At 34.2% G+C, this 24,784-nt stretch overlaps 1 protein-coding gene across 2 annotated transcripts in view; it reads right to left on the minus strand.

Annotated features, from left to right (window-relative positions):
• The window catches only part of SELENOF (selenoprotein F), a 57,609-nt gene that overhangs the window by 20,401 nt on the left and 12,424 nt on the right, over positions 1-24,784 (minus strand). For both annotated transcript variants that reach the window (XM_015070380.3, XM_015070381.3), the window contains exon 3: positions 5,973-6,036. In XM_015070380.3, coding sequence (XP_014925866.3) covers positions 5,973-6,036 — 64 coding nt within the window. The remainder of the gene's footprint in view (positions 1-5,972; positions 6,037-24,784) is intronic.

The following is a 24,784-nucleotide window of genomic DNA, read 5'->3' on the forward strand; positions in this document are numbered from 1 at the left end:
TAAAGACAAATGAAAAGGAAAACATAATGGTTCAAAATCTGTGGGCTGCAGCAAAAGCAATGCTAAGAGGGAAATTTTTATTTATTATTTTTTTTCTGAGAGAGAGAGGGTGCGAGTGAGGGACACAAAGAAAATCCCAGGAGGGGCAAAGAGACAGAGAACAGGGGAGTGGGGGGAGAGAGGGAGAGAGAGAGAAAGTGGGGTTCGAGCTCATGAACTATGAGATCATGACAAGTCAGATGCTTAATGACTGAGCCACCCAGGAGCCCACTAAGAGGAAACTTTATAGCAATATAGGCTGACGTGTAAAGAAGACAATAAAAGCCTCAAACAGTCTATCTAACCTTACATCTAAAGTACAAAAAGAAAAACAAAAGGTTAGAAGAAAAAAAAAATCAAGATTAGAGCAGGAATAAATAGAGATTAAAAACACAACAGAAAAGATCAACGAAACCAAGAGTTGGATCTCTGGAAAGAAACAAAATTTACAACCTTTAACCATACTCATCAAGAAAAAAAGAGAGAGGACTCAAAATAAAATCAGAAATGAGAGGAGAATAACCAACACACAGAAAAACAAAAGATTTTAAGAAAATACTATGAAAAATTAATATGCCAACAAGTTGGACAACCTAGAAGAAATGGATAATGTCCTAGGAACATACAATCTTCTAAAATTCAATCAGGAAATAAAACAGAAAACCTGAACAGACCAATTAACTTGTAAGGGAACTGAAATGGTAATCAAAAAACTTCCAACAAACAAGACTCAAGGACCAGATGGTTCCATAGGTGAATTCTGCCAAACATTTCAAGATTTAATAACTATCCTCAAAAAAGACAGGAAGAAGGAAAGCTTCCAAATACTTTCCACTAGGACAGTGTTACCCTGATACCAAAACAAAGACACTACAAAAAAGTAAATTACAGGCTAATATCCCTGATTAACATAGATGCAAAAGTCTTCAACACATTATTATTCAATCATTCGACAATACATTAAAAGGATCGTTCACCACAGTCAAGTGAAATTTATTCTAGGGGATGCAAGGAGGGTTCAATATTCACAAATCAGTCACTTTGGTATACCACATTAATGACAGAAACGATAAAAACCAAATGATCATCTCAACAAAGACAGAAAAGTCATTCTTTGACAAAGTACAACATTGTTCATGATAAAAATGCTCAACAAAGTGGGTTTAGAGGGATCATACCTCAACATAATAAAGGCCATTATATAAAAACCTAAAGCTAACATCGTACACAATGGTGAAAGTTTTTCTCTAAGATCCAAAACAAGAAAAGGATGCCTACTTCCTGTCTTGCCACTTTTATTCCACCTAGTACTGGAGGTCCTAGCTGTAGCAATCAGACAAGAAAAAGAAATAAAAGGCATAAAAATTGTTACAAAAGAAGTAAGGGGGACCTGGGTGGTTCAGTTGGTTGAGCAACCAACTCTTGATTTCAGCTTAGGTCATAATCTCATGGTTCATGGGAATGAGCCCCACATTCGGGCTCTATGCCAACAGCATGGAGACTGTATGGGATTCTCTCTCTTTCCTTCCTCAGCTCATGTGTTCTCTCTCTCACAAAACAAATAAACTTTAAAAAAAAAAAAAAGGAAAACTGTCACTATTTGCAGATGAAATACTACATAAAAACCTAAAAATACCACCAAAAAACTATTAGAACTGATCAATGATTCCAGTAAAGTTTCAGGATATAAAATTAATAATGCAGAAATTGGTTATATTTCTATATATTAACAATGAAGTAGCAGGAAGGGAAATAAAATAATTCCATTTACAATTGCGCCAAAAATAATAAAATACTTAGGAATAAACTTAACCCAGGACATGAAAGATCTGCACTCTGAAAAGTATAAAACATTTACAATAGAAACTGAAGATGATAAGGGCACCTGGGTGGCTCAGTCGGTTGAGCATCCAACTTCGGCTCAGGTCATGACCTCACTGCTCATGAGTTCGAGCCCTGCATCGGGCTCTGTGCTGACAGCTCAGAGCCTGGAGCCTGCCTCAGATTCTGTATGTGTGTGTGTGTGTGTGTGTGTGTGTTTCTCTCTCTGCCCCTCTCCCACTTGCTGTCTCTCTCTCAAAAATAAATAAAAACATTAAAAAAAAAAAAGAAATTGATGCTATAAAAAAATGGAAAGATACTATGCAAATGGTCTGGAAGAATTGATGTTGTGAAATGTCCATACTAACCAAAACAACCTACAGATGTGACACAACCCCTATTAAAATACCAACAGCATTTTCACCAAACTAGAACAAATCACCCTAAAATTTGTATGGAACTACAAAATACCCTGAAGAGCCAAAACAATCTTGAGACTGAAGAACAAACCTGGCTGTATCAAAACCTTAGGCTTCAAATTATCCTACAAAGCTATACTAACCAAGAGTATGGTGCTGGCACAAATATAGACACATAGAGCAACAGAATAGAGTACAAAGTCTGAAAGAAAAAAAAAACAACCCATGGGTATGATCAATTAATCTAAAACAAAGGAGACAAAATATACAATGGGGAAAAGACAGTCTCTTCTACAAATGGTACTGGGAAAACTAGACAGCTACATGTAGAAGAATAAAACTCGGCCATTTTCTTCTACTATTTACAAAAATAACTAAAAATGATTCAAGACCTAAATGGGATACCTGAAATCATCAAAGTCCTAGAAGAACACATAGGCAGCATCTGTTTAGCACTGGCCTTAGCAACATTTTTCTTGGTTTCTTCTCGACAAGGGAAACAAGAGCAAGAACAAACTACTGGAACTATACAAAAATAAGAAGCTTATGCACAGCAAAGAAAACCATCAGCAAAATGAGAAGGTAACCTACTGAATGGGAAAAGGTGTTTGCAAATGATCTGATAATATCTTAAATATATAAAGAACTTCTACAGAACTCAACACCAAATAAACAATCCAATTAAAAACTGGATAGAGGGCCTAAAAAGATTTCTTTACAGGGGCACCTGGGTGGCTCAGTCGGTTGTGTCCGACTTTGGCTCAGGTCATGATCTTGCAGTCAGTGAGTTCGAGTCCCGCATTGGGCTCTGTGCTGACAGCTCAGAGAGAGCCTGGAGCCTGCTTCAGATTCTGTGTCTCCCTCTCTCTCTACTCCTCCCCCAACTCATGCTGTGTCTGTCTCTCAAAGATGAATAAATGTTAAGAAAAAAAAATTAAAAAGATTTCTTTACAAAAAAGACAGATGACAAAGAGACCTACGAAATGATGCTGAACATCACTAATCAAGGAACTACAAATCAAAATCAGAATGAGAGATAACCTTATACCTGTCAGGATGGTTAGAATCAAAAGGAAATAACGTGTTGGTGAGGATGTGGGGAAAAAGAAACTCTCATGCACTGCTGGTGAGAATGTAAATTGGTGCAGTCACTTGTGGAAACAGCATGGAGGGTCTTGAAAAATTTTAAAATAGAAATACCATATATTCCAATAATTCCACTACTGGGTATTCATCCAAAGAAAACAAAAATACTAATTAAAAAAAGATATATGCATTTCTATGTTTATTGCAGAATTATTTATAATAGCCAAGATAGGGAAGCAACCCATGTCTCCACTGATGAATGCATGGCTAAAGATAGAACAGGTATACAAGGAAGGTAGTCAATGGTATTGTAATAGCACTGTATAACAAGAGATGGTAGCTCTGCCCATGTGAGTACAGCCCATTAGTGCATAGACTTGTCAAATCACTACGTTGTACACCTGGAAGTAATGTAAAATTGTGTGTCAATTACATTTTAATTAAAAAAACAAAGTATGAAATTCACAATGGAGTATTAGCCACAGAAAAGAATGAGATCTTGCCATTTGCAACAACATGGATGGATCTAGAGGAATTAAGCTAAGTGAGTTAAGTTAGAGAAAGAAAAATACCATATGATTTCACATACATGTGAAATCTAAAAAATAAAATAACCAAAAAACAGACTTTAAATACATAGAACTAGTAGATGCCACAGAAGTGGATGGGGGTTGGGATGGGTGAAATAGATGAATAGAGTTAAGAGCTACCAGCTTCAAGTTATAAAATAAATAAGTCAGATAAAAGTACAGCATAGAGAATACAGTCAGTAATATCGTATAACACTGTATGGTATCAAATGATGACTATACTTATTGTGGTTAGCACTGTGGAATACATAAAATTGTTGAATGAATATGTTGTACACATGAAACACTATGTCAATTATATACTTCAATAAAATATTAAGGATTACAAGAAAGTATTCAGACTGCCCTTTCTACTTAAACAACCAAAACATGGAAGTCAGAAGAATCTTAACAGCCAGACCTGGAATTGGCTTTGGAATATAATTTGGGACTTTTTTCCCCACAGGCACTGAGTGGTTTAAGTTCAATAAAAGGTTTGTTGATGACAAAGACTATAAAGCAATGATGACATGAAAGTTAGTTTGGTATTTGTAGTTACTGCAACAAGTGACAATGGTCCTTCATGCCCTATTCCAGAATATCTTTAGGGAATATAATAATGGTTATACTTAAAATATGCCAGCTTCTCAGGGACTCAGAAAACAATGGCATCATATATAATTATACTGAATATGGTTATATATTACAGAATTAAACAATCATTTTCATTTTAAACTTACATTAAATATTTATACATAAGATTAAACTCTAATTGTTTTTCAAAAGGAAAAGACAGTATGACTACATGCACCCCAAGTATGATAATTTAAGCATACATAAGAAATGTATATATAATTAATTTCTACTACAAGGTTTGATAAATTCCACTCAAGCTTTTAAAGATTGAACTTCCAACTGCAGAAAAATTATTACCATAGACATAATAAAATCTATTTGCTGAAGGCACAAAAAAAAAAAAAAAAAAATCAGCGTGAGAAATTTTTTCCCTAAGCAGAAGTAGATATATTCTGTGCTACATTAGAATATGTTTATTCTAACAAAGAATGTATTTAATTAAATGTGTATCTGCTTTGGGCCTTACTTACTATTACATTTCTGTGCCAAAATGAGCAATATTTTATCATAAATAATCCTAGGTCAGCAATAAAGGGCATCTGTGAATACAGGTAGTTTTATAAGATACTAAAGCCACAAAATTATCTTGCCATTAAGATACTAAAGCCACAAAATTATCTTGCCATTAAGTGAACAAGGCAAGAAGTCATGAGAAAGTCAGGAGATGTAAAAATAAGCCATATAATACAGCACTTACATATTTCAATTAAAAAACAAACAAACAAAAGAACTTCTTTACCTTTAGACAATTTTAGTTTTATAAAACTGATTTTCAAATGACAAGCCAGGACAGAACAGAAAAGTCTTAGCCCGTGTCTTTTTCGACATGCAAAGCTCCACTACTGTGATGTCAACCAAAAGAACACATTTTCACAATTATCCTTTTACATATTTATCTTTAAAATTTCCTGTGAAGATGTACATGTACATGCAACTTCTTTGCACCTCAAATTTTATGGTAATTAATTCTCTTTTTGACGACTTGTCACTTTGTACAGGTCTATTCTCACTCCAATTGTTCCTTAGGAGGGTTTTATACAAATGAATTCACATTTAAGATATATTAGAATGGTGTGCTATTTAAGGGGATTATATTTATATCTGGTAAAACAAAAGCTCTTGTAAAATTTATACTTGGTAAAGGAAAGGCTCTCCTTTTAAGAAAATAATCACTTCATTATGTGTTATATCATATATTATGCTTGCTTAAAGTAAACTACTAGTATTCAACAATTACTATAAAACTACCTCCATAAAGACAAATGTGGAAAAAATACATATACTGTTGAGAAAGTACAATCCTAAAAATTCTTATTCTTGGGAATATTTAATAAAATTATTCTTGTAAAATGCTGATTTAAAATTATTAAAGTGAGAATTTGCTGGAGATAATTTTACATACCTTGGACTTGAGGGAACCTCCCCAATTTTCATCCACAAACTTCAAGGATAGCACCCGCATAAAGCTGCAAAAAGAAAGACAAGAATTGAAAAAACTGGTATAGTTTTAAAAATGTAGTTATTTCACAGCATAAACACTGAAGTTAAACAGATAATATGGAATAAAATAAATGTCAGAGTTGGAGAGAACTATGTATTTCCAGTACAACAGAAGAGAAAACAGAGGCCTGGGGACATTAAATGATAGAGGAATTTAGATTTAGTAGGAAAAAGATTGAAGGAGATAGGGAGAATTGATGATGGATTTGAATAGGTAAGATGTCCTTGGAAGTTCTTCACAAAATCCTTAAGATTTCCTATGGATTTTTAAAATGCTATATTGAACACAGGTATGTATTCTATTCATCTATCCAACATAGATACTTAATGAGAATTTTTTCTGGTTGCTGTTAAAATTAAGTAATCAGTGTTTTAAAATGAAATAAAAAAAAACAAACCTCAGTATTTTTTTTTAATGTTTATTTATTTTTGACAGAGAGAGAGACAGAGCATGAGTGGGGGAAGGGCAGAGAGAGAGGGAGACACAGAATCTGAAGCAGGCTCCAGGCTCTGAGCTGTTAGCACAAAGCCCGGCACAGGGCTCGAACTCACAGACCGTGAGTTCATGACCTGAGTCAAAGTCAGACGCTCAACTGACTGAGCCACCCAGGTGCCCCAAAAACCTCAATATCTTTAAAAAATAATTATAGTATGTACTATGTAAAGATATTATGAAAAAACCAGTAAAATCTCATTAGAAAGAACTAAAATGCAAATTTTTTCCCTTAATGAAATTCACTTGAAATGAATTAAATGGTAAATATTGCTTTTCCAGCTATATAGAACCTGCACAATCTCTTTATAGTAAAAGCTCATTATGAAAAACTCCAATGCAAATATTTTATTGCAATGAATTTAGCTGAAATGGAATCAATGGTAAACATCACTTTTTTTAAGCTCTAGAGCCTGCCCATTTTTTTTTTTTTTTTTTTTTTTTTTTAGTGACATGGGAATGCTAGGACTCTAAGAGAAGGCAGGCAATTATAAGAACATACTATATTTGTTGGCTTTTGCATTTGTTTTTATTTGTTAGCTTTTACATTTGTTTTTTCTATTATAGGTCCAAGAGCTAAAGATGACTTTTACTTTTTAAGTTATAAAGTAACATAAAAATCCCATGTACTATGTATGATTATATTTAATACTTTGGAAAATATAAAAAAGCATAAAGTAGAAATCAGAAATTCATTTTAATTCTACCTACCCAAGTGATAATGAATTTTTAAACATGTTAGAGATTCTGAGCTAAATCAATAATTCTTAAAGTTTTGAGGGTCATAGATACATTTGAGAATCTGATGAAATTGTTTTAATTCGGACTATTCATGGACTTTCTGAAAATACTGATGGATTTCAGATTAAGCACTTTAACGATCATCCAAAGGATAAAAATTACAGATTCAAAGGGGTACATTTACCCTGATGTTTATAGCAGCATTATCAACAATAGCCCAACTATGGAGACAGCCAAATGTCCACTGACTGATGAATGGATAAAGATGTGGTGTGTGTATACACAAAAAGAATAAAAGCTTATTTGCAATGATGTGAATGGAGGTAAATTGTATTATGTTAAGTGAAATAAGTCAATCAGAGAAAGACAAATACCATGTGATTTCACTCATGTGTAGAATTAAAGAAACAAAACAGATGAACATCTGAGAAGGTGGGGGGAGGCGAGGGAGAGAAGGAAACAAACCACAAAACACTCTTAACAATAGAGAACAAACTGACGGTTGATGGAGGGAAGTGGGTAGGAGATGGGTGATGGGTATTAAGGAAGGCACTTGTGATGAGCTCTGGGTGTTGTACATAAGTGATGATCACTGAATTCTACTGCTGAAGCCAATATTGCACCATATGTTATCTAAAATTAGAAACAAAACCAAAAAACTGATAATCTCCGAAGAGTCTTTGCAGCATTAATAATCTGACATAACTTTATACAGTAAGTCACTTTTGAGTAAGATTTAGTTAATCCATTAGACAACCCCTCAGAATATCTTTAAGAGTAACAGGCCATATTACCCACAAGGTCATGAAAAGATGTTCAACATCACTAATCATTAGGGAAATACAAATCAAAACCACAATGAGATACCACTTCACACTCATCACGATGGCTACTATTAACAACAAAAACAACAACAACAACACAAAAAATAAGTGGTGGTGAGGATGTGGAGAAATTAGAACCCCTGGGACCTTATGTTGGTAACTGTAAAGTGGTGCAGCCACCATGAAAGATAAAATGGTGGCTCCTTAAAAAATTAAAAATAGAATTATATGATTTGGTAACAAAAAGAGGCCAACTCAAATGACAGATGAATGGATACACAAAATGCAGCATATGCATATAACAAAATATTCAGTCTTAAAAACAGAAAATTATGACACATGCTGTAACATGGATGAATCTTGAAGACAGTAAGCTAAATGAAACAAAGTAGTTACAAAACGATAAATACTGTACATTTCCACTTTTATGAGGTACTTAGAGGAGTCAAATTGAGAGACAAAAGTAGAATGGTGGTTGCCAGGAGCTGGGGGAGGGAAGAATGGGGAGCTACTGTTTACTGAGAATGGAATGGAATTTCAGTTTAGGAAGATGGAACAGTTCTGGAGATAGAGGACTAAAAATAGTTAAAATGGTGAATTTTATGTTATGTATATATTACCAGAATTAAGAAAATTTAAAAAGTTATAAGGCCCATAGTAAAATTTGGTTATTTGATTTATATTTTATTTGCAAGTTTGTGATCCCTCGGAAACTCTAAGTGGAGATTCGATTAGCTTCCATAGTAACATTTCTCTACACTGCTGTTTCCCAATATTCTTCATATCATGGCACGTTAACAACTTTATGGAGTCCTGGGGTAAGAGGTGGCTGCTTATAACAGATGAATAGCTTTCTGGGCCCTGAGCACCACAGTCTCCACTTGGTTGTCACAAGGACTGAAGGACTCCATATCCTAGCACACTTGTAATGCATTCGTGGAAAGCCCATCTCTGCACAACGAAACATCAACTGGTTAAAAATGTTAGAAACATATTCTTTAGTGAATAGCAGCTCAGATGTGACCTTCTCCAGGAAAACTTGTTTATTTTCTATTCTGTTCGTGGTACTTTCAGTGGAAATCTGTTCTTAAGATGTACTATAAATATTCTATAATTTGTGGAAAGGAAATGTCTTATCTATCATAATTATCCCCAGAACTAGATACAAAGCTTCTCAATGTATGTGTGCTGAATGGAGAGAATTGTTCATTTAACAGAATTAAATACCTCTTTTTTCATTACAGAACTTTAAAAATATTTCAAGTTCCTTTGATATCAACTTATAGACTAGACTACATTGTGCTTAGTTTCAGTCTAGGGTAAACAGAAAATTTATCTCAGAGCTGCCTAACATTATTAATATTAAATTCTAAAAGCATTAACTTGTTATGTTAGTTGGTTTTTTACTTATGAATTTGTTCATAGGACAATACTGGTTTTTCATGATGAATAATTTAAATTAACTACAAATTGTGGTCAACTTTCAGTGACTTATTAAGTAATAATAAGCATCTTTGGCATCACACAAGTTCACATAATAAAATATATATACTATTAAGGGGCATCTGGGTGGCTTAGTCGGTTGAGTGTCCAACTCTTGATTTCGGCTCAGTCATGATCTCAGAGCCTCGTGTTGGGCTCTCTCTCCCTTACTCTTTATGTGCCCTCCCTCATGTGCTCTCTCAAAATAAGTATCAAAAAGAAAAGTTGGAAATATGCTACTTCTAACAGAAATTCTCTAGGGCATAAAGTATGAAAGGATTTAAAAAGGTTAAAAATGTTAACTCCTTGACTTTCCCTCTTAGCATTTGGACTTTTTTTTTTTATTTAACAGAAACAGAAAAAGTGTGAGGAGCAGGGAAGAACAGAGAGAGGGAGACACAGAATCTGAAGTAGGCTCCGAGCTGTCAGCACAGAGCCTGATGCGGGATTTCAACTCACAAACCGTGCGATCATGACCTGAGCCGAAGTCGGATGCTTAACCTAATGAGTCACCTGGGCGCCCCTAGCATTTGGACTTTTTTTTTCATGGCTGGGTAATATTCCACTGTGTGTGTGTGTGTGTGTGTGTGTATCCCTTCATCTGTCGATGGACACTTGGGTTGCTTTCATAACTGAGCTACTGTACATAATGTTGCAATAAACACAGAAGTACATCTCTTTGACTTAGTGTTTTCATCTTCTTAGGGTAAATAGTTATGGAATTACTGGATCATATGGTAATTCTACTTTTAATTTTGGGGGAACCTTCATACTGTTTTCCACAATGGCTACACCAATTTGCACTCCCACAACAGTGCATGAGGGTTCCTTTTCCTCTGCATCTTTGCCAACACTGGTTACTTCTAACAAGAGGATATAAAAGTGGTGAATATCTCTGCACACAACATGGGAGCAGCTAAGTACATAAAGCAATTATTAACAGACATAAGAAAAGAAGTACACAGTAATACTGTAGTAGTAAGGGACTTTAAGATCCTATTTACATCAATGGAAAGATCATCCAAACAGAAAATCAAGGAAACAGTGGCTATAATTGACACATTAGACCACATGGGCCTAACAAATATATTCAAAACATTCCATACAAAAATAGTGGAATACACATTCTTTTCAAGTGCACATGGGACATTCTCCAGAATAAATCACATTAGGCCATAAACACGTCATAATAAATTCAAAAAGACTGAAATCATATCAGGCATCTTTTCTGACCATAATGGTATGAAAATCACCAAGAAAAAACCTGAAAAGAACACAAATACATGGAGGATAAATAACATACTACTAAACCATGAATGGGTCTACTCAGAAATCAAAGAAGAAATTAAAAAATACATGGAGACAAATGAAAATGAAAACACAATGATCCAAAATCTTTAGGATACAGCAAAAACTGTTACAAGAGAAGACTACAACAATACAGGTCTACCTCAAGAAACAAGAAAAATCTCAAACAACTTAACCTTTAAAGCCTAAAGGAGCTTAAAAAAAAAAAAAAAAAAAAAAGAAAGAAACAAAGCCCAAGCCAGTAAGAGGGAGGAAATAATACAGAATAGAGCAGAAAGAAATAAAATAGAGACTAAAACCCCACTACAACAGATCATTGAAACCAGAAGCTGGTTCTGTGAAAAGATAAACAAAATTGATAAACCTTTAGCAGGACTCATCAAGAGAGAAGACTCAAAATCAGAAATGAAGGAGGAGAAATAACAACCAACACCACAGACATACAAAGGATTATAAGAGATTATTATGAACAATTATGTGCCAACAAATTGGACAATATAGAAGACATGGATAAATTCCTAGAAACACACGTCCAAAATTGAATCGGTAAGAAATAGAAAATTTGAACAGACCAATTACCAGTAATGAAATTGAGTCAGTATTCAAAAAACTCCGAATAAACTAGTCCAGGAATGGATGGCTTCAGAGATGAATTCTATCAAACACTTAAAGAAGAATTAATATCTATTCCTCTCAAACTATTCCAAAAAATAGAGGAAGGAAATCTTCCAAATTTATTCAATGAGGCATTACCCTGATACCAAAACCAGATAAAGACACTACTAAAAAAGAAAACTACAGGCCAGTATCTCTGATGACCATGGATGCAAAAACCCTCAAAATATTAGCAAACTGAATCCAATAATATGTTAAAAGAAAACTATTCACCATGATTGAGGGATTTATTCCAGGAATGCAAGGGTGGTTCGATATTCACAAATCAATCAATGTGATCCACCACATTCACAAAACAAAGGATAAAAACTGTATGATCATTTCAATGTACAAAAAAAAAAAAAAAGCATTTGACAAGGTACAACATCCATTCATGATAACAACTCTCAACAAACAGATTTAGAGGGAACATACCTTAGGCTATGTATGAATAACCCAAAGTTAACATCATACTCAATGGTGAAAACCAGAAAGCTTTTTCTCTAAGATCAGGAACAAGACGAGAATATATCCACTTGCACTTTTATTCAACATAGTATAGAAAGTCCTAGTTGCAGAAGTCAGACAAAAAAAAGTTATAAAGACATCTAAGTTGGTAAAAAAGAAGTAAAACCATCACTATTTGTAGATGAAATGATACTATCTACAGAAAACCCTAAAGACTCCACCAAAAAACTGCAACTGAATCAATGAATTCAAAAGTTGCAGGATACAATATGTACAGAAATCTGTTGCACTTCTACACGCTGATATGAAGAAGCAGAAAGAGAAATCAAGAATCCCATTTATAATTGCAACAAAATAAAATATTCAGAATAAACTTATTTAAGGATGTGAAATATCTGTACTATGAAAACTATGAAGCACTGAGGAAAGAAGTTGAAGAGGACACACAAAAATGAAAAAACCTATCATGTCTATGGATAAGAATCAATATTGTTAAAATAAACAAGTTCTATAGCTCAACACAAAAACCCCCAAATAATCTATTTAATGGCAGAGGACCTGAAAAGACATTTCTTCAAAGAAGATACACAGATGGCAGACAGACATATAAAGCTACCCAACAGCACTAATCATCAGGGAAATGCATATCAAAACCACAATGACATATCATCTTATACCTGTCAGAATGGGTAAAATCAAAAACAAAAGAAAAAACAAGTGATTTTTACTATTCTTAAAATAAATTTCAGCTTTGGGGTCTGCTGATTTTTTCCAATTTAAGATATTTTAAGTATTACCAAGATTATTATTTGTATGTATCTCAATTGTAGATTCATATATTTTCCTAATATTTTGGAACAATATACTCCTTTGATTTTTTTTTTTAATATGAAATTTACTGTCAAATTGGTTTCCATACAACACTCAGTGCTCATGCAAACAGGTGCCTTTGTCAATGCCCACCACCCACTTTCCCCTCCCTCCCACCCCCCATCAACCCTCAGTTTATTCTGTTTTTAAGAGTTATACTCCTTTTGATTATAGCAAGACTTCTCTGATATTAATTTATCAGAGAATAATAATTTATTGGAATATAATACTTTTTTCCCTCACATACCAACTTGGCCAACCTCTTGTTTAAAAATTTTTTTTTAGTTAGGGCTTATAATGAGGTTTTCATATACAGAAAACAGCCAAAATCTTAATTTTGTGGTGATAACTATTCTGTAATTAAAGTATAACTATGTGGCTATACAAAATGGTTCAAATTAACAGGCAAGACAAAAAAAATGTCTATACAGTTTCTCACCAGATAACTAGATTATGACATGTTAATTTATAACACTGAACAAAGGGGACACTACTTTTGAGTTATGTAAATTTTCTGAATTTGCTAACTTTTCTGCCATCGCACTACCACGACAAACCCGTAAACTCGCTCCATGTCAGACATCTTCCACTAATTTTCCCAGAAGGCAGTCTCTTGCTCATAAGAAATAAGAACAAGTGTTGCTGGGTTGAGAAATCAAAAATTTAACTTTAGTGATGCCAGAGCAGCTGGAAATTGAAGGTAACATCAAAGAATGGAGGGAGCCACAAAATGGGGGTACTCCCAAAATCTGTGAATAAACTCTCTTCAAAACTTGGCCTTTCCCCCAAAAATGCACATTTAAGAACTATTGAACTATATTAGGCTAAGAATTCTAGACATAACGATAGACAACATTCTCTATGGGCCATAAGAGATGGACAAAAATTTCAACAGCTTCACTGTGCTAGAAAGTAGAGCTAGGCAAACCCCTTTGGCTTTTCATTTAAACTCTATCTACCACTTCTAAGCCTATGCTAAAGAATTCACCTTAGTACTAATGAAAAAACCGGAATAACCACTCTTTAATAAAGCTAAAAACCAAGACTCCATAAGATCAAGGTATTCACCCATAGTGTAACAGTATGCAAGAGCAAAATCCAATGCTCTTCACACATGGTATTATAATCTAGAGACTTAGAAACATATAAACCACAATATCAAGTGTACATTAAAAAGCAACTAGACACATGCAGAAACAGGAAAATTACTGATCTCTGAACCCATCCCAGACAAATTAAATTAGGATACTTGGGGATAAGATCCTGGTATCAGTACTTTAATTACTGTTACGACTTTTAAGATACCCAAGTAATTGTAATGAACAGACAGAGAGAAGAATCACTGCCGTGGACTATACTCAAGTATTAATAAGGCAAAAATTGCAAAATGACCAAACAGGAGACTAGCCAATTCTGGAAAGTATACCTAGTGGGCATTGGCCAAAGCAAGACAAATGCTGTAATACTGTTTTCTTCCCTTACGAAGCCTTGCTTGCAGCCATATACTCTTATTTTTGAAATCCTCTTAAAGGCAAAGCTTTAATGTAAATACAACTTGGTACATTCAGAAAAAACTACAAAACTTTGAGTATTAAGTAGCAATATGAAGAAAATGCTCTAATGTTACACGAACAAAAGGAAAAACTTCTAACAGTTGAATAAAATTCAGATATGGGGAGTCACTATTTTACAGGTCTACTGAAGGCTTGCTCTTAAATAAAATGTACGGATTTAAAAATAAGGGAGTATGGCTATAACACAATTAAAACTGAGTGTATTATTTAGAGCTCTTAAATAAAAACAATGATGATGCACTCAAATATATTAAATAAGCCATTCTTCCAAATGGTTAACTGCATCCAGTGTAATTTCTTAAAGTTAACTTTACTCTTTTATATGAAGGACAAAATACACCACGCAGAAGCTACTTGTAGCAAAATTTGGTCAGTTAATTCTCAAGAAAAACATTTTCAACAGAAGTATACGTTTAGTGATCTGCTGATGTCTTAAATTTTAATTCATTATTCATCATCAAATCATTCCCATATTTTTTGGTATTTTTTTTATCATTCCCGTATTTGTTGATATTTTTTTAAAGTGCAGAGTGCTAGAAACAAGTTACAGTTACACATGGACAATTAGGGTACTACATTTTTTGAGATCTAGTAGCAAAGCTTTGATCAAGATTTCACTTTAAGTCACTGAAGCAGCAGATGTATAAGGCAAATAGTTTATGTGTTGACACTTTCATACACTTTGACTAATGGCATTCTTGCAAAGGAACAATGAATGAATATGGAGGATTAGGGAAGTAAGTTCAGTTTTACAATTATAGAAAACCAAACTGGTAAAGATAATTCTCTAACATTATATCCCTGAGATTACACTATTGATTTTTAGGTGCTTTCTAATGAACTCTGAAAAAACAAAGCAATGACCATGTCTAAGGAAGCTCCCTAAGTTTAAAGCTTATTCTACTATAGTATTAAAGTGCTATTTATTTTTGTATCTTTAGTTTCTGCTCTGAGATTGAGAAAGCTAGAAAACAAGCTAACATCAACCTTAATTTAAATTAAATTCCAAGGAAGTAAGAATACACCAGGGGAATCTTTCATTAACATACAATCATTGTTCCACTGAAAAGCTCAATAAAAATGTATTAAAACAAAATGAAACAAAAACCAAAATATAAAATGTTTTGACATCATCACACTCCAAATCAGATCATTCCAAATATGAAATCTGATTAAAAAAAAAAAAAAAAGAACAAGGTTTCTTTCAGTGTTGTGGTTAATAACAGAATTTGCATATGTACCTAAAACAAAGAGAATTTCATCACCAAGAGGTAAGACTGTAACGACTGGACTGTCACATGAAAACAAATACACCCACAGATATACTCCCCCTCCCCCTTTACATTTCAGCCACCAGTATGAATGACCCAAGGGCATCATCTGGGAACAACACATTCAATTCTACTGATATTCAGGAAACATCACAGAATGAAAAGAAATGATCTGACACACCACCATAGATTTCCTGAGCTCAAAATATCCAAAGAATTAGTAAAAATGAGCCTAAGCTTGAATATCTTAAATTTTTTTTTTAATGTTTATTTATTTTTAAGAGAGAGAGCAAGACACATGCACAAGGGAGACGCAGAGACAGAGGGAGAAGACACAGAATCTGAAACAGGCTCTAGGCTTTGAGCTGTCAACACAGAGCCTGACACAGGGCTTGAACTCATGAACTGTGAAATCGTGACCTGAGCTGAAGTTGGATGCTTAACTGACTGAGCCACCCAGGCGCTCCAGCTTGAATATCTTAGTAGTTTTTAAAATAAAACCAACTAGCCCCTTGGTAAAGTAAAAATATTTTAGAAAACGGCTATTTAGTATATAGTTCCCAATAAAAAGTTCAATGTCTTTTTGCTTCTTAATGTTTGAAAAATACATTTTCAATACATTTTCTTCTTGATTTGAAAAACTGAGATCCAGACAAAATATGGTTCAAAATCCAAACATTCAATAGCCTCAAAAACTGACCACAAAGGTGCTAAATATGGTAGCAAAGGCTGCTTTTCAAAAGAGAATTAAATTCTGTTGGTGTTATTACCATGTCAAAACTGAACATCATTATTTGTCATAAAATGGGCAATTATGATCATCTTTAAGAAAGGTTACAAATATCTTAAAAAAAAAAGGTTACAAATATATGAAATATAAAACAACACAACCAGCACAAACTACATTATGGTTGCACTCTATTAAAACTAAAGAAGGTAATCTCCTTATAGTAAAAAGATACAAAAATAAAGCTGTAATAATCCAGAAGGTTAAATATTTTAAATATTAAGAATGGCAATATGAAAGCAGAACAAAAGAAACTAGACCATTCAACACATTTTATTTTTTGACAAGCACACTATCAATTTTACATTTCATTAAGGTACTCAGATAAAATCTATGATCTTGTAAGTTAAAACTTTTAACACTTCTTCAGAAGGAAAACTGAAAAGGCAGTCTGTACCTACGGGGTATGCTTTTATGAAAAGTTATCCTCTTTACTGCCCCTTCTCTCATCCCCAACTACTACTGCCTTTAGGGGGCTACCATGCAAATAGCTGAGGTCTACTGTAGTCTTCTTTTGTTGAGGCTACCAGTTTCTCAAATAAGAACATGGGAAGCATCTTTACTCACCTATTCCCCCTTCCAATCCAGTATAATCAATAAATCCTGAAGGTTTTATTGCCTAAATCTGTTTTAGAACTGTCCCTTCTCCATTTTTACTACCAATATGTTGGCTTAAGCCCTTTTATCTTGCCTCTGGAAAACAGCAATATATTTTTCTGGCAACCGTATTCACCTCTGTCCTATCAATTTTCCTTCACACTGACAACGAATGTAATTAAAATACAAATCTGACGCCGGTTCATTGTTTATAATCTTTTAATTTTGTCCCCTGCCTATTGAACAGAGTCCAAACTTCTTACCAAGGTGCATAGGCCCTACCTTCCTAACCAGCACCCTCTCTCATCATAACCAAGCTATCTGAGATGGCCCTCTTTTTCATGACTTTGCCTTTTCACTATCTTTGCCTTATCACTGGGAGTTTATATGCCCTTAAAAGGCATAAATGGTTTAAAAGGTTATATGCCCTTCTTTCTGTGTGCGTTCATAGCACATAAGTGTATTTTGTTTACAGCATGCATTTCACTGAATTCTTTCAGGAAACCAATGCATCTGGAAGTAATAAAGAAGAAACTGTACAGAAGGGTATAAAAGAAGTAAAAATTTTCCTCTGCCTCCTACCTGCCATTCAATAACTTTTAAACTGTTTTTAGTTCTTCTGTTAGTAATGATTAACATGGTTATATCTACAGTTCTCAATATATCAACTTAAAGAGATTTATTGTCTTCTTTTCAACTTTTAGCTTATTCCTAATTCTTTTAGTGGTTACCTTCATAACACTGGATATTATGCGTTAGTTCAGTAAAATATCCTGCCAAATGCATTCTAGCAGCCCAATTTCCATGCCTATTTCTCTACCTGACTCCTCGATGACAGTGACTATTGTCTTATTTTGACATTCTCAAAGCCCATACCAAGAGGAAATATTTATGGTATAAACAAAGTTTATTTTGACTCTGAGGGAGGTATGTCTAGAAATGTAGGTTGTAAGGCAGCCTCGATCATGAATTACTTTAAGGGTTTATTTCCTTTTTAAATATGGTAATCTGCAAATGTGACAAAATGTTTTAATATGCATAGATAGAACCTTGATCCGAACTTGTTAAATACCTAAAAAAACGGACTACATTTATTTATTTGAAAAAGAGAAAGAGAGAGAGCACACGCGCACGAGTGAGCTGGGGAGGGGTAGAGGAAGAGGGAGAGAGAATGTTAAGCAGGGTCCATGCCCACAACAGAGCCCAACACAGGGCTCGATCTCATGACCTTGAGATTATGATCTGAGCTGAAATCAGGAGTCAGATGCTTAACTGACTTGAGCCACCCAGGCACCCTGACTTCCTTCTTTCCTTCCTCTGTCCCTCCCTCCCTCCCTTTCTTCATTCATAAAAATTTTTTTTCTTTAACATTTATTTATTATTGAGAGACAGAGAGACAGAGCGTGAGCAGGGGAGGGGTAGAGAGAGTGGGAGACATAGAATCTGAAGTAGGCTTCAGGCTCTGAGCTGTCAGCACAGAGCCCGACGTGGGGCTCAAACTCACAAACTGCGAGATCATGACCTGAGCCGAAGGTGGTCGCTTAACCAACTGAGCCACCCAGGCGCCCCTTATTTTTTAATTGAAGATAGATGAAATGCCACATTTAGAAAACATTAAAAAATTAATATTTTCAGTTCAATGAAATAACTACATAAAATATTTTAAAACTTCTCCTACATAAATTATACATTATTTATAACCATTATTAGCTGAATGACTTTAGGCAAGATCTCCAGGACTTAGACTCAACTATGAGATGGGATAATAATTGCACTTACCTCAGAGTTGTTGTGAGGATTATATAAATTAATTAATATAAAGGGCTTGGAACAGCAGCTTCACATAATAACAAATGTTAGTAGCTATTATTAAGTAAATATTTGTGTTATTATTTTGTACCGTTGCTATGTAGGAGTCTTAGTGATTCTTTCACTGAACTAGAACTGTTGCCAAATATTCAGATCTTTAAAAAAAAAGCTTCTTTGTGAATAATGTTTTAATACTATAATTAGAATAATCTACTGAAGACATATTTTTGTTTCCTTTGAAGAAATAGCTCATGTATTGATACTACAGACACACTACAAAAGAGAAGCTATTTTAAGTAACTGTGAAGTTTCTTTAGCGACGACAATTTCACGCACAGTTAGCTTAACCTCCATTTCATCCTTCTATGTTTTACACACCAGTAGCAGCTCTATCAGTAGTAGATAGGCTAAAGCTTAAAACATGCCACTTTCTTGAATAATGCTGTTTAAGCTGACTTCTAAATTACTCTCAAACCAGCTACAGATTTTCTATGTAAATTGAATGTAACTAAATGTTTTGATGTTCTTTTTCCTGAATTATGAAAAATTATATGAAATATTATTGAAAATGTTTGTTTGGGTCTTTAGGCCAAATTTGTCAATATATCCTTGAGAGAAAAAAAACACGTAATGGGAGTCATTAAAGTCTATGGTAAACTGAAAAGATTTAATAATTTAAAATAAAAACTACCAATGGAATTATGTTAATTATAAATGCAAAAGGGACCTTCAAAAAGTCAGTCTGGTGTTTTATATTTAACTCGTTCATTTTCTTCCAGTAAGTCTGTGAAGTAGGTATTACTATTCATATTTCCAAGATGAAAGGGAAAATAGAAGAGGTTTAAAAACTTGGGGCTCTGGAGTCAAACAGACCTGAGGTGAAGTCGGGTTGTGGCACCTGATTGCTTGGTAATTCTGGACAGATAACACTGTAGTTTCCTTTTCTGTTAAATAGGGGCAGTAGTATTTACATTAGAGAGTTGTTGGGATTAAATAATGTAGGTAAGATACTTTAGCATGTAACCAAGGTATAAAAAAACACTCAGAGGGAAGCCAGTGTAATTACTATAACAAAACTGAAGATTCCAGAGCAACTTGCTAACTCAAAGTCACAAAACTAGTAGCTGAGATAAAAATTCAACTCTTTCAAAAACTTTTGTAAAAAGAAGGGGACAGACTTCTAATAAACTGTAGATATTAATATTTCCTCTCTACTGTCTCTGGCTTGCTGGGAGTGCATATAAATGTCAAAAGAAGAGTACTGTACACATAGAAAATGGGAATGTTACTATATAAGCTAGTCAATTTACATTAGTCTAACTCTAATTAGGTAATGGAGTAGAAGGGATGCAGGGGAAGTCGAAGGGATCTAACTGTCTTCTTAAAATTATTTTATGCACTCCTTAGGTCCATTTATTCAAATCTAGTGTAATCATTACTGAAGATAAGTATTTTTCAAATATTATCTGACCAGTGTATTTTTAGATGAAAATAAAGCCCCTTTATCAAATACCAGAACTGTTGAGCTATTTTCCAGAACCAGTAATGGTATAAATTGATGATCTGCAGACTAGGGTTCTACTTGTATTCTGCGAATGAGACCAAGATGTTCCAAAATTCAAATTAAAAAAATCTCAATCTGTAGAATTTTTTTTAAATCACTTTTAAGCTTTTCTCTTCCAGAATTTTCTTAAACCTTTGAAATCCATAACCATGTATTAGATCAAAAATATAAGTAGCAGAGGAATGTTAGGAAAAATACTTGTAATTAGTCCAATGACTTGTTTGTTCACAAAGCAATCATTTTTATATTACAAACATACACTTTATTTTCTTATAATGTTATTTCAAAGAATCCCATACCTCCAATCTGATCTACCGTCTGAAAAACTTTGAAAGCCAGTAATATATTTTATTCTACACTGATTTTTAAAAGGGTCTCAATTAATTTCTGGAATAGGTTTATCCTAAGAAAAAGCTTTGCTTTATAATGGTTTTGAAATTTTTTTAAGTAGCAAAACCTTTTCTCTTCAAATGCAATTTTTATATGCATTTAATAATGATGAAAATGGTACACATTTAAAAAATTCGTATTTGTAGTATTTTCCTTATTAAAATACGTCAATCAAAAATTTGAAACCTATGGTTATATTTGACAATTTACTTCTATATGTTGTTCCACATTAACAAGTAATTGTGAACGGTAAGTTTTCATACTACCAATTCTGTTATCGTATTTCCTCTTGTTCTTGATTCAACTGATTCAGGAGATCAAAAGTGGAGTAACAGAAAATTTTGCTGCTAATTTTTAGTACTGGCAAATCTAATAGTTCATGTTGTATTTCTTAACTATTTTCTTTTACCCTACTTTGCCAAGAGCAATCATTATAATTCTATTCTTGGAGTCCTCCAAATTTTATATTTTTATTTTTCAAAAAAAATTTTTTAAACAATTTTTTAAATGTTTATTTCTGAGAGAGAGACAGAGCCCAAGCAGGGGAGGGGCAGAGAGAGGGAGACACAGAATCCAAAGCAGGTTCTAGGCTCTGAGCAGTCTGCAGAGAGCCGAACGCGGGGCTTGAACTCACGAACCATGAGATCATGACCTGAGCTGAAGCTGGATACTTAATGGACTGAGCCACCCAGGAGCCCCTTGTTTGTTTTTTTAATCAGCAAATCAGATACCACCACCAGACCCAATTATTTACCTAGGATTTATTACATGCTGGGACTATTCTAAGCAGTGCATTTATAAACTCATTTACTCCTCATAACCACCCTATGAGATAGTAACTATTATCTCCAATTTATAAACGAGGAAAGAAGCAGAATTATCAAGTAATTTGTCCAAGATCATCAGATGAGTAGCAAAGGACTTTCTGAAACCTAGATAGTCTGGTTCCAGAGCCTGTGTTCTTAAACACTACTCTAAACTCCTTCCTGATACAATCAAGATTGAACAGCAAATTAAGTTGAAATCATTTGCTTACTGGTTCGTATTTTTTAATAATTCAGGTAAGTTGATTTTTTTCTCTCAGAAGGTACTCTGGTGGGCGCCTGGGTGGCTCAGTCAGTTGAGCGTCCACCTTCGGCTCAGGTCATGATCTCGCCATCCCGAGTTCGAGCCCCACGTCAGGCTCTGTGCTGACAGCTCAGGGCCCGGAATCTGCTTCAGATCTGTCTCCCTCTCTGTCTGCCCCTCCCCCACCCACACTCTGTGTCTCTCTCTCTCTCTCAAAAAGTGAATAAACATTAAAATTAAAAAAGAAGGTACTCTGGTTTGGTCATTAGCCAGATCTTCAAAATGATCCCTCAGAGATAAGGTAGGTATAAATGCAGAATAGGAAGTACTAAAAACCAACAAAATAATGGATTTAATTAAATAATAATTAAATATAAAATATTTTGAAGGAAAAAGGAAAGCAGTGCAACTACAAGCATCTTGATGAACCAAGATCTTAAAGAGAACAGGTACTAGCTATGGAAATAGAGGCATACAATTAAGGAGAAATATAAAAGTTCTACAATAACTGCATCCAGAAGAAGCTGAAATCATTAAGATATGAAAACCTTAAATGAATGAGGACACAGGAAAAAAGCACCCAGCTTCCTTAATCAAGGTCAAATTCACAGAACTGCAAAGATTATAAAAAGATGAGAAAAATAACCCATCTATTGGAATACTACATTTAATCTTATAAATCTTAGATAATGGAAGCCAAAAAATTTTTTATAGAAAAAAATAGCTGATCTATGCTTATCTTCAGGAAAATCCCAGGAAACTTTTAATCTGATGGTCATGTATGGTTTGAAAAAAATACCTATTAAGGTTAGCAGTCAGACTGGGATCACTTGAAATCTGTGCTCACTAACATCTCTTTTTAGATACATTTGGGATGTTTACGAAGTCCTTATAAATAAAATAAACAAATGAAAGATCTACACTTCGATGATAATAATTAAGTGTTATAAATGGATAACTGCCAACATAAAGACAAATCTCATTTTTTATACTCAGCATGTGTAAGTGAAATATATGAAAGTCTTTCACAAGTGTCGACAAAGTTCAAGTATATTTTCAGCGTGTGTGTGCATGTATATACATATATATATATTTTTTTTAAATTACCTTTTCTGTCTACCAATACATAGTTGATCAAGTAACTCCCTGGCTTACAAACTTCCATGGCTCCCACAGCCCTGAAGTCCAGACTTCTTGGCATGACTTGTGAGACAGGATGTCCTGGTCTCAGGACTATCCTCTGGACTCCTCACCTGCCACCTTGTACTCTGGGTCCCAGTCTCCTGTAGCCAGAGATGCCACTTTGATTCCCTTTTCTTCTGCTCACCTGGGTACATTTTCCCTCAATTCTCAAATTATGTTTCACCTCTTCCGAGCTTTGTCTTCTTTCCCCCCAGCACACCACACCGATCACTTTGGGTTTACCTACCGGCTTACTGGTCTACCTCCCCACTGATTGTAGGGACTGCCCTTCAATATTTGTATCAATAGAGTCTGTCTAGGTGTTTAGTATATAGAAAGTTCTCAATACGTGTTTAATGAAAAAAAAATCAACTTTTCCAACTTAGTAAAAACAGTCTCATTCAAAGGCAAAAACTTATGAAATACTATATGCTAAAGCCTGTGGATTCAGAAATAAACTGTCCTAGATTTCAAAGAGCATAATTTATTGGAAGAGAAAAGCAACATAATATAGTGAAGGTTAGTGTATATCAAGGTATCCTCAAGTGTTTTTGGGAATACAGAGGTACAGCTAACATAACCTGAGAGTGCTAGTGGTGGATAAGTAAGGGAATTGAAATTAGGGAAGCCTTCCAAAAAAGAGGGGAACAACTGAGCTAAATCTTTAAAGACAGCCCAAGTAGAATTTGTTTACTCTAGGAATTGAGGGGGGAAAAAAGTAAGTTATCTATGGGATTGCTTACCTAGTCTCTGCTCTTTACTGCTTCATCTGTCTGTGCCCCAGTGCAGCATTTCACGTAGCTGCTGTGGCAGCCAACTGGCCTTACATTATTCCATAATCTTAGCTAATAGTCAGTGTCTGAACTTGAGCTAGAAAAAAAATCCCTGTCTGAAATATTTCAAAAAAAGTAAATGAGGAAGAATTAATCCCCTTCTCATGGGAAGAGCTAAAAGATACAACACTAAGGAACTGGCAGTTACTATGCTTGTCCCACCACAAGGAGAAAGCCAATCAGTAGTGGAAAAAACAAAACAAAACAATGGTCCCTTCCCTTCCATCCAAAGACTCTACATATGGACTAAGCTGAAGTTACTCATGCTACTTAGTAAATACTAACTGTATACATATCCTTTCTTTCATTAGTTTATGTTTTTTCTTCAAACTACAAATTAGTACACGCTTCACAATTAAGCCAACATCCTTGTTTGTAAATGGTACTTAGGTACATAGTTATGAGCAAAATTAGTAGGAATACAGCTTATCAAAAAATTTCATTCTATGAAGACTTAACATAGTCCAAAGTAGGATATAATTTAAAAAAAGACTGTTTCTTTACAATGTCATGAGTGCCACCACAGATGTATGCATAGAAAGTAGTAAAGGTGTGACAGATATGAGGTCTGAAAAAGTGGTATTTGAACGGACATTTAACAAGTAATAAATAGCAACTGCCCAAAAAAAAAAGAAAATTTCATTCTAGCTAGCATTGTGATGTTTAGTAGGTCCTTTATAATCAAAATGGGTAGGGGAGAACAAGATCAAATAAAAATAATGGAGTACACATTTGTAGAATGATAAGGGATTTCAAAGACATCCTATGCTATTAAGTTTTGTTATTATTATTTTTTAAA

The sequence above is a fragment of the Acinonyx jubatus genome, chromosome C1 (genome assembly GCF_027475565.1).
Source record: "Acinonyx jubatus isolate Ajub_Pintada_27869175 chromosome C1, VMU_Ajub_asm_v1.0, whole genome shotgun sequence".
Taxonomy (NCBI): domain Eukaryota; kingdom Metazoa; phylum Chordata; class Mammalia; order Carnivora; family Felidae; genus Acinonyx; species Acinonyx jubatus.